The 12,103-nt window shown below is 45.3% G+C and overlaps 1 protein-coding gene across 1 annotated transcript; it reads left to right on the plus strand.

Moving 5' to 3' along the window:
* The first annotated feature begins 1,360 nt into the window (after positions 1-1,360).
* Positions 1,361-11,269, plus strand: LOC121005954 (E3 ubiquitin/ISG15 ligase TRIM25-like). The gene is made up of 5 exons (XM_040438811.1): positions 1,361-1,964; positions 7,145-7,351; positions 7,512-7,629; positions 10,340-10,438; positions 10,540-11,269. Exons 1-5 carry the CDS (start codon positions 1,572-1,574, stop codon positions 11,124-11,126), a joined length of 1,404 nt encoding a protein of 467 aa, XP_040294745.1. The 5' UTR covers positions 1,361-1,571; the 3' UTR covers positions 11,127-11,269.
* Positions 11,270-12,103: the final 834 nt, after the last annotated feature.

Here is a 12,103-nt window from a genome sequence, read left to right on the forward strand (position 1 = left end):
GGTCCACTACTCTGTCAAGTGAGTCCGTGGAAGGCCGCTTCCTGCTGGATTGTAATTATAACATTGTGTTCCAGAACAGGGCCATCTACTTGTAAAGTGAACTGTAACCATTACAATTAAAGGTTTTTTTTAACCCCAAAACACATTTTAAAGGGTTTTCCGGGGATTCTATGGTTTTTAACAGATATACTTATGTAGTTGGTTACCTTATGCACATCTTCCCCATGCTATTTCAATTTGGACCCATTTTCACCATGTAAACCTATCCCTCAGGTTTGTTTCCATCCTGTATGTTGAACTTCCTGTTCCCGTATACAACCAAACCCATGATGCACTTCTCCTTTCTCCAGCACTGCCCCCAACTACATCCAGCTAGTTACATAGACACTCCCCTATCACTGCCTTGCCCATGGACAAGGCATCACAGGAAATAAGCAAGAGCGGCATGGACATGGTCAGCCCTGAACGGGAGCAATAAAAGTAAAAGAAATACATTACAAAATTACAGCAACCTTCATGAATGACTATTTTAAAGAATATTGATGCAAACCGGAAAACCACTTTAATGAGGGCCATGAAAGAAAAGAATGCCCCTCATCTACTGACATGGTGATGTCCACTATGATGTGTCCCCAATCAGCTCTTGACCACAGAAGTTCAACAGTCCCATATCGCTTGGGGACAAGTCACCCGCGAGGCCAGTAAATGGCCATGCGCATGACCATGGACGGACCTCACACTTCTATTCTGCAAGGGACTGGAAGGAGCAGAGATATTTGCCTTGCCGCTAGAATTGAGCCACATTTAGTAGGCGAGTGCCTTCTTGCATTGGGGTCGGACATGCCCTTTAAGAACTTTCTAGAAGCAAATCTAATTTGTGCTTCAACTCAATGCTACATTATACCTTACCAGAACTAGCTAATTAAGGCAGACCCCTACCTCCATCACTGCTATACCGATTTGGGCCCCCCTACAAACAGTGTGATAGAGCTTGAAGTTGGTTAGACCTACCCCGGCCTAACAAATTTCCTTTGCTGGTGTCCTCCATATTATGTTAAAATTCAGTGTAAAATCATCATTGGCCAAATAACACTAATTTCCCCCTATGCGTTCTATAGGCATCCGTCTTGTGTTTTACAGTGCTGGTACATTTTATTTGAAGGGGTTGTCTAGGAAACATGCCACACCTGTCTACAGGTTGAGTATGATCTTGCAGCTCAACCCCATCCACTTAAATATAACTGAGCTGCAATACACAACAGAACCAGGACGGGTTCTCCCTCCCGCTCGGCATCCGGCTCCTTTTCTGGAATAGGAGGAGCAGATGTGGTAGGACATACGTGAAGTGCTAACCAGCCAGCTACCAAGTGATGATAAAATGGGAAGATACTCATGTGAGGAAGTCACAGAGGAATCACTTGGATGGACTATACTTGGATGCAGATTTCCCCATGCCATATCTCTGCAGCACTCTTCTATGTAGGAGGAGGGAGTAAACAAAAGAAGCGATATCCTGCCATTGTCCGGGACCTTCCGACCCCCTCCAGTGCTGTGTCCTCGCTTCTTGTAACATGGCCACTGTTACCTTTCTCTGCTCTGAATATTTGTATTGCCCGGTCTGCCTGGACCTGTTTCGAGAACCAGTCACCATCCCCTGTGGGCACACCTTTTGCTTGACATGCATTACCCAGTGTTGGTCTCTGCAGGGAATGCCAAGCTCCTGCCCACAGTGTAGGTCCACATTTCGACCAGACTCCTCGCCGAGACTCTGCAAGAACAGTATCCTTGCCCAAATGGTGGATGACTTCTCCAGTCTTCAAGGGTCTAATGATTTCAACGCCTTCAGCAGTCATGGCAGGAATCAATGCCAAGAAGAGATGCCAGATGGAGCTCTTGAAACTGAAAACACCAACAGCTTTGACTTGCCTGTGATCAATGAAGGTCATGAAGCCCCGAGCGCTCTGGTATGTAACCCCGATGGTCACCTCGTTGTTAAGGTTCATGCATGGGTTTTGTACAGAGATGAAATATGACTGCCATAGAGGTGAAGGAGCCCTCTGCTGTACCTCTCTACACGTCTAATTTCATACATGTCATGCAGAGTTTTTTCTGTCAGATTCAGTAGAAACCAGATTAAAAAGTGGCACCTCCAGTAAGATATGTTCTCCACTCCTTCTATGGGAGAGTTGAGAGACTATCTCCATGCACATGGATTCTGGCTGAGCCTGTATGGCAGTGCACTGAGACTGTGCATTATAGTAAGGCACCATACAGGCTCCACACACTGCTGTGTGCATGAACCCTGTGGATATTTGCAGTCCAATCTCTTTCGTTTCTAAATCAGGAGTAAGGGCCCTTTTTTATCAGCCAATGATCAGAAATGAAAAAAAGCAACTGCTCCTCCGACACCTGGCACTTTAACCAATCTGAAATTGATGACTTGTCCTAAGGATAGGTCATTGATATCTTAATTCTGGAAACTCCTTTAAGAGGGGTGTGGGTCTCCTATTAAGGACCCCCTCTATTACCCAGAGCATGTCCTGCTCTGGAGAACTCAGCGTGTCCATACATCACATGACAACCCATTGAGCATAACACTTTCCCCGATGCTACAGCTCCCTTATAGCTTACAGCTGGTTGTTGGGGTCCCAGCAGCCCGACAACCTGTGATTCTCAGGGGACCCTATTGGGTCACAGCAGAAGGACCCCGAAAGTCATGGAAGGAAGGGAAAGTTCAGCTATGGGTCCATTACTATAATGTTCTCTTTGCTGATGCCTAGCTGTTTCCATGTAATTTTGTTTCTGCTGGAAATCCCCTTTAATTCCAGTATATAGTTCTATACATAATAGTATACTTATTATGTAGCTGAGCATCTCTCTAGCTTTTGCTATTTTTTTTATCTATTTTGGGTATATTCATACATGGCAGATTTATTGCAGACATTTCTAACTAAGGCCTCATGCGCTCGGCTGTTGATCGACCGTTCCATGCATTCCACAGACGGAGCCAGACTCATTTACCTTGAATGTATCTGTGATGCGTCCACACCGCAAAAAAAAAGTAGTGCATGCGGTTATGTGCCTTCGTTCCGCACCGGACCTTCAAGTGAATGGTCCGTATTCGTGATGCGCGGGGCACACGGCCGTGACCATATATTACGGACCCACTGTTTGCGGGCTGCAATACGGGCACGGCCGGGCAACGATCGCGTGCACGAGGCCCAAGAGTCAGATCCAATCTTCTGAATGGGGCTGTTTTGGGGACAAGCACATGGATTTCTACAAGCCTCATTCAGATGAACGGGACAGTCAAAGAAACATTTGCAACAAATCTGCCGCATGTGAATTCACTCTAAAGGTCCATTCACACATCCGTAATTTGGGTCCGCATTCGTTCCGCAATTTGCGGACCCATTCACTTTCAATGGGGCTGGAACGGATGCAAATCCACATTTCCTGGATCCGCATCCGTTTTTTCGGGATCCGCAATTTCGTTCCTGGAAAAAATAGAACATGTCCTATTCTTGTCCGCAATTGCGGACCAGAAAAGGCATTTTCTATTATAGTGTCTGTGATGTGCGGATCCCCAAATTGCGGATCGCACATCCGCAAAACACTTACGGACGTGTGAATGGAGCCTTAGGCCCCTTTCACACGAGCGCGACGGATTAGCTCTGGATGCGTTCAGTGAAACTCGCACCATTTTGAAAGTACGTTCAGTCAGATTTGTCTGCCATTGCGTTCAGTTGTTCACTTTTTTCTGCGCGGGTGCAATGCGTTTTGATGCGTTTTTCACGCGCGTGATATAAAACTGAAGGTTTACAAACAACATCTCCTAGCAACCATTAGTGAAAAACGCATCGCACCCGCACTTGCTTCCGGATGCAATGCGTTTTTCATTGAAGCCCCATTCAGTTCTATGGGGCAAGGGCTGCGTGAAAAATGCAGAATATAGAACATGCTGCCATTCTCACGCAACGCAGAACTGATGCATGAAAAAAAAACGCTCATGTCCACAGACCCATTGAAATGAATAGGTCAGTATTCAGCGCGGGTGCTATGCGTTCACGTCACGCATCGCACCCGCGCTGAAAACTTGCTTGTGTAAAAGGGGCCTTAGGATGCATTAAAAGCAATGGAGGAGATTTATGGTTACGGGTGCACTATGCGAGCGTTGTACCAGTCTCTCCTCCAGTGAAGATCTAGGTGAAGAACCTGGAGAAAGCTAAAAAACAATGTCAGGTTGGGTATGACTTTGAAGTCCTTCTATTTGGATCTGAGACATTTGTGTATCATTCGGCCTGAACGTCTAATATTTTGGCGTATTTATGCCAGAAAATGAGTCATTGCTTCCAGACATGGGAACGTTGAGGGGAATCCTGTTACTGGAATGGTTTCCCATGTGATGTTGCTGAAATAACCCCTTCCAAAAAAAAGATAAACCCAGCAGTATGTACTTCAGTCACTTAAAGGGGTTTTCCAGTTTGCATCAAATAATCATTTATGAAGGTAGCCGTATGACCTGATTTTACTCCCAAGCCGAGTATGCAAGTGTTCAGCAGACTCTGAAGTGTATGGTCAGCTTTAAAGGAGTTGTCCCTTATCAATACTTATACATGGGGGATGTGTCTGATCGGTGGGGTCAGACCGCTGGGACCCCACCAATTATGAGAATTGGGGCCCGGTCTTCATTTGTTTGAACGGAAAGACAGTCAAGCATGTGCCTGCTGCCCTCGGCTATCTTTGCCAGCCCCTTAGCGTTGGACGCCGCCGTGTGCATGCATGACCACGGCTCCATTCAAATGGGGGAACACAGAGTTCTTGTGATTGATGGGGGTCCCAGCGGCCGGACCCCTACTGATCACTATCTCCCCTATCCACTGAGGGGCACCTTTAAAGTACAATATCTACTGTATGTACATACGAGTACTGAGTTTTCCAGCATTATATAAATAAGTTCAGGGTCTTTACATCATTTCCTGAGGAAGAACTTAAATAGGGAGAAGAATGTTTATTTTTCTCCAAGAAAAGGCGATTCCACTTCAAGCTACCAAAATTGTACATTATAAGGTGTAAACACGGATGTGGGGGATGTCGCTGTTTCCATGCACTTGAATAGGTCACCTTTTTCTAGCGTTTCTTTGAGTTTCCTGCAAAAATTTGGCCATGAAAGTGATCATTAGAAAATTCTATTCAGCTGCTTCACTGAATTTTACAAAAAAAAAATTGCTTTGCGATAAATTACTTCGGCACGAAGCGCATTTCTTTGTAAGTAGTGAGTGCAATGACAGGGAGCGGCGACTGTGCTGCTCCACGTCATTGTACCCCTCAGATGCCGCGTTCATAGCTGATCGCGGCATCTGACATTAAAAAAAAATTATAAAATCATACTTACCCTCATCCATGTGATCACGAAGAGCCAGCCGCCGCCATCTTGATTGAAGATCCAGCGCAAAACATCTTCACGTTGGCTGGCGAGGTGACGTCATATGTCACCGCACACGGGATTTCGCACTGGATCTTCAGTCAAGATGGAGACGGCCGGCTCTTTGCACTCAAACAAATTAGGTAGGTATGATTTTTTTAAAATATTTTTTACCACCATTCACGGAAAATCAATTTATTAGCACGAGGAAATTCAGCTTTGCGGCGAATCGAATTTTCCCTGAAATTCGGATCAAATTCCACTTTTGTCAGGTCCGATTCACTCAACACTAGTGATCATTGCAACTGCAAAATGTCAATTAAATATTATCTCCCGTGCATTGAACGTAAAGAGCACCTGTAAGCAGGATCAACCCCACTGGTAGGATTGTTCCTCATGCAAATTAAAATTATATCTGTCTTGAGAAAATCAGATGTGGCGTTCCCGAGGGAAAAAAAGACTTCTATTCTGTATGCAAATTAGGGCTTCGGTGCCCCAAAATGCAGGGCCTCCCCTAGTGCACCTCAGCTTTTCTATGCTGGCCACGTCTCATTTACATATATATTTTTTTCCCTTTAGGAACTCCGCAACCAATTTTCGCCTGAAAGGTATCATTTTAATCAGCAAAATCAACCCTGTCAAAGTCTGTCTGATTTATTAGGGTTGAGCCTCCTGAGATGCGATCTTTAATTGTTGTATTTATGAGGTCCTCTACCTTTAGGAGCCAGAGCGCAGAGCCCCTCACCTAAAAATTGTTTCCAGCCCGACCATGGACATGGTCAACCATTGAATGGTTTCATGCTATTGCCTGATGGTTTTTCTGTTTCCCAGCTCCGTATCTCCTTGTTCACACAGCCATAGTGATAAAGGGTAAAATTCTAGCCGCGACAAGAGGAATTTTTGGAGCTTCCTGAAGACAGATTTACTATTGAGTTAAATAGGTGGTGTATACATTCAGTAAGCCCCACTAGTGATGGGTGCAGGAGGCTATGACTAGAGTTGGGGTATCTCTGTATCAGGGACTGGCCACATCTGTGGCACTGTGTAGGGGCACCTCTGTGGCAGACACTTTGAGGTACACATCTAAGGCAGGCAATCTGGGTAGGCATCTGAGGCATCTAAAGAAGACTGTCAGCAGTTTTGATAGATGCTAAACTGCTGACAGCATTAGGTAGGGGCCGGGTAGAGCAGAACAACCAAACCTATTGTGGAGCTAGTCTTATCAGGAGTAGTGTGAATATGAAGTTTTATGCTGCTAGGTTCTGCTCCTGCAAATGCCCAGAAGGTGAAGCTTCATTGTAAAGCGTGGTCTGGCCTCTACATTGAGCTACTTCATAGCCCCTCCCCTCTACTCTGAGTGACGGCTGTACTGGTCTCCTGATTGGATGGTACAGCTGTCGCTCAAAGCAAAGGGGAGTAGTTCAATGGATGGAGCACTTCGCAGTGAAGCTTCTCCTCCTTTGCATTTCTGGGAGCCAAACATGGCAGTATAAAACTTCATATTCACCCTACTCCTGATGCTAAAAGCTGCTCCATAAAAGGTATGTTTTCTTTAGCTCTTCCAACACCCAACCGCTGTCAGCAGTTTATCACTTTCAAAACTGCTGACAGACTCCCTTTAACAGACCTTCATTGGCCTACTTCAAGGAACGTGTTGCATGGTAGACATTTTCTGAAGTGTGAGCTATTCAGCATTATAACCATGTATAATTCCTTCAGGTTTCATCTACCAGACATCGCAGGGTGGTCAGCCAGGGCTTCTCTGACATGGTAAGGATCCTGCAGTCCTCAGGATTTCGTCTGCTGCAGATGATGGAACAAGCAGAGAATCAGACGATGAAGAATACAAGCAGCCAAGATCTGGAAGAAGGGCTTACGATGCAGACTGCCCAGGTCGTTCCAGATCAGCAGCAGGATCAGCTTGTGGTACATATCCGCCATACATTATAATGGTGTCGAGTATTCTTGTCTTACAGACACGGCTTTATATGCAGCATTAACACATTGATTTTGGGGATGTTTGCTGGACACACACATGAAATCTAGAACACCATATTATACATTCAAATATTCTATTGTGCTGCAGGAGGAACGATCCACATTTCAGGAACTACAGTGGATGGGACTGTACGCGGCCGTCTCCAAGTTTAAACAAAGTCTTCAAGAATTGTGCGCAGATCACATGGGCCGACTTGTCCAGCAAGGTTAGCGGGAGAAATCAGCATTCATGTGACGGGGCTGGGTGATGTAAGAACGTGGCACCCTAGAACGTGGTAGAATAGAGGGCCAACAACAGATGGAGTAAGGGTTATCGCTATGCTAAGGTGCTGCCCCCACAGAATGTAGCAGTTGCGACACAAACACATTGTCGTTGAGTACCACGTGGCCATATAGGCTGCAGTGGCTAATGGACCGTACAGTTTAGTCAGTCTGCATTGTTAATGTCAGCGCGGCACCCGCAATACCGGGCGGTCATTAAAAATGCAGACCTACTGAATAGTGCAGTCCTCATTAGGCCTCATGCACACGGACGTGTCCGTATTGCGGTCCGCAAACCATGGATCTTCAAAATACGGATACTTTCAAAATTTTTCGTACCCCCATTACTAGAAATGACTGGGTCCGTGTGCAATTAGCAAAAAATGCCGATTGGACACGGATGCAAAATACCGTCGTGTCTACGAGGCCTTAGGCGGCCACTTTGCATCTGCTACTCGAACGCGCTGAGCGGTCGTACTCTAAGGGCTTAAGTTAAATCTGTGTGCATGGACCCTGTACAGAAGCACACGGAGTCCTTAACGGGGTTGTCCAGGTCTTAAACATTGATGATCTATCCTCAGGATCGGTCATTAATATCAGATTGGTGGGGATCCGACACCCTTACTGATAAGATGTTTGAAAGAGCCAACAGTGCTCCTGAAGGTAGGTTGTCGATATTTAAAGTGTAACTGGCAGGTTTTTTTGCTAATCGGTAGGGACAGGGATAGGGGAATTTTTTTTATAGACTTTATTTAGGGAAAATCTTTATTTATACCAGAAAACTAGGGCTGAAATGTCCCTTAGCAGTGATCCTTTTCAGAGCCGCTGCTAAGGGACATCCGTCTTCCTAACAGCGCAGTTCTGTACAGACTAGGAAGACGGGCTGGGAGCTAGCGGGCGTCTGCGCGCGCGCTCCCTCATATAGTGGGGACGATACAGTCATAACTAGATTAAATATATACGGTAAATAAATATCTACACGTCGTTCCTGCTCACTGATCAGCGCGGCTAGCGCTGTCGGTGTGCTCTTCTCCTGTTCTCCCCGCGCTGTATGATGAGCGATGTCTGTGTGAGCGGTGAGCGCTGACTAAAGGCAATGCAAGGAGGCAGGGGGAAACTCTTCTACTGTACGCAGGGACAGTTATCGTATAATTACTGTCCCTCTATACCAGGCATGCTCAACCTGCGGCCCTTCAGCTGTTGCAAAACTACAACTCCCAGCATGCCCGAACAGCCTACAGCTATCAGCCTAAAGCAGGGCATTGTGGGAGTTGTAGTTTTACAACAGCTGGAGGGCCGCAGGTTGAGCATGCTTCCTCCCAGGGGGTGCACCTAGCCTTTCTGCTGCCTGAGGCGAAAACTGAAACGGCGCCCCAACCCCGCAATGCCAATTTCTCAACGTAACTCCTTCCCTCCAGCCCTACTATTAAAGACATACTTGCAAAACATTACATACACAGTGCCACATACTGAACCCAGTGTACTTCCCAATTCTATACTGCCGAAACAGATAATCCCCCTTCCGCTGTTCCCCTCTTGCTTCCCCCTGCCTCCATGCATTTTCAGTACAAGCTCACACAGGCATCGCTCCTGGCGGCTGGTTAATCACAAAGCGCGTCAGAACAGGAAAAGACCAAAATGTACTGTATTATTTATATATTGATGTATATTTTAACTAGTTATGGCTGTATCTGGAGCAGCCGGTCTCACTATCTTTCCACTGTGCTGTTACGAAGACAAATGTATACGTTTTTTTGTTTTTTTTCAATGGAACTCTATGGTGAACGGATGTTACTGTGTTGCATCAGTCTGAGGCATCCGTGTAATGTACGTTTTTTTGTATACGATAAACGGATGGGAAAAACGTGACGTAAACCCACCTTTAGCAACGTCTCTGAAAAAATCATTTCAACCCTATTTTTTTTACTATAAATAAACGTTTTCCCTCAATAAAGTATATTAGAAAAATGTGCTGTATCCCTGTCCCTACACAGCAAACACAGTTACACTTAAAAAGTTTTGGAAACCCCCTCTAAAAGTGCATATTATGGACCATAGGCACCCTGTTTGCCACTATGTAGTGCAGGGGGTCTGACTGTTTGAAGAGAGCGCAGTGCTTTTGCGAGTGCTGCGTTTTCGTCACCATTTACCTGCTCACATCGACACTGCAGCGGGAGGGATTCTGTCCCATTCAAGTGAATAGGGAAGGAGGAGCTGTAATTACACTGCTGCAATGTCGGGCAGATAAACAGTGAAGAAAAGTTTCCTTTCAAATAGCTGATGCGGGGGGTCGGACCACCACCTATCTGATATTGATGGCCTATGCTGTTAGAAGAATAATCTAATAAAATTGGAGTAAGGGCCTTTCTCGTAGCCATGGGCGGATGGGGGGAGTGCTCTTAGGAGAATGATTATTAGAAATTAGAATAAGGGCCAGTAGCCTTAGTATGAGTTGCAGAGGTAGCATTTATATCTGAGCCTGGGTGCATGATACCTACGTATGAAGACACCACGATAGGTGCCCATAAGCTTCAACGCCTGCCTCTGGTAGGAGCAATACCATGGCAAAGTGAGCTGAAATAAATATGGAATATGTGGAGCTTCTAATGAATGTCATTTGCTCTTATTCATGTATGGTCTTACTTTGTGCAACAGTGTGGACCACACGAACCAGTTATCCAATATTACCACCTAAGCTCTGGGGAAGTTCATTACTGCCACTGATGCCACGGGTACGAACAGAGTTTCTCCAGTGTAAGACATTTCCTACTTCTGCCTTGTCTCACCTTACGTCTATGTGTGAATACCCCAAGCGTGGGCCGAACTAAACCAAATACGTTCGCTCTCATTTTCAGATTCCCGGGATATCAGCCTGGACCCAGACACGGCCCATAACAACTTGTGTCTTATGCAAGGGAACCGCCGAGTCCTGTGTAAACTGCAGTGTCAGGCTTATCCGGAAAATACAGAACGCTTTGATCATTATACTCAAGTGCTGGGCAGAGAGCCGATGGCCCAAGGACGTCATTATTGGGAGGTCCATCTCTCTGGAAATCGTGTAAGCTTGGGTGTCACTTATCATGGTATTTCTCGTAAGGGGTATCAAAGTTCCTGTCTTCTGGGGAGGAACTCACATTCCTGGTGCCTAGAGTGGAGCAGTACCCGTTGCTATGCCTGGCATGATGGCGAGAGACTTTTGGTAGCCACAGGACAGCACGAGAAACTGGGTATCTTTTTGGACTGGGATGAAGGAACTCTGTCCTTCCATGAAGCATCAGATGATATGTCACTTCTTTACCGCTTTCATGCTTCCTTCACCCAGCCCTTGTACCCCATCTTCTTCATCAGCTGGAATTCTATCGTGTCCATCGGAGAAGAAAAAGTAAGAAAGTTCAGTGCTCACAACAAGCGCTTCCAGAGGCAGTTTTCAGCAGACTTCTAATGGAAACCACTGACTTTTTGATCTACCAGTCTAAACCAATTTGTAGTTAGAATAACATAGTAACATAGTAACATAGTACATAAGGCCGAAAAAAGACATCTGTCCATCCAGTTCGGCCTGTTATCCTGCAAGTTGATCCAGAGGAAGGCAAAAAAAACCTGTGAGGTAGAATCCAATTTTCCTCACTTTAGGGGAATAAAAAATTCCTTCCCGACTCCAAATCAGGCAATCAGAATAACCCCCTGGATCAACGACCCCTCTCTAGTAGCTATAGCCTGTAATATTATTACACTCCAGAAATACATCCAGGCCCCTCTTGAATTCCTTTATTGTACTCACCATCACCACCTCCTCGGGCAGAGAGTTCCATAGTCTCACTGCTCTTAGTCTCACTGTTGACTTAAACGGGTTATCCCACGAATAAAAAATTAAAAAAAGATATCTGGAGTAATTGACATCATTATTACAACTATATAAATGCAAAAAAAATGCCACTCTCTATTGTAATTTTCACCTTTTCACTCACCCCTCTGCAGCTCATCTCTTCCCTTTGTGTGGGTGGGCAGCAGCTCGTCACATATGACCCTCAAGCACCTGCATCGCCCAGGAGTAATAATGATAACATACAAAATGGGATTCGCTCACCACTCTTGTCATTAACTCGTAGCATCCAGACTCGGGTGCAGGGAGCATTACTGAACTGAAGACCGGCAATGACATGGAATTCCAATGTTAAAAAAACCCGATTTCTCCGGCACTCCTTAAAAAAAAAATCAATCCTTTATTGTACATACATTAAAAAAAAATCTTGTACAAAAGGATAAAAAAAATAAAAAAATATGCGTTTTGGAGACAGCAAGACTTATCCTTACTCATAGCATGCTATCAATAAGGACATGTCATATTGCGTCCGAAACGCGCAGGTTTGTTTGTTTATTGTAAATGTATTAAAAACATCTTGTATAAAAAGATAACAA

This window comes from Bufo bufo, chromosome 6 (assembly GCF_905171765.1).
Source record: "Bufo bufo chromosome 6, aBufBuf1.1, whole genome shotgun sequence".
Taxonomy (NCBI): domain Eukaryota; kingdom Metazoa; phylum Chordata; class Amphibia; order Anura; family Bufonidae; genus Bufo; species Bufo bufo.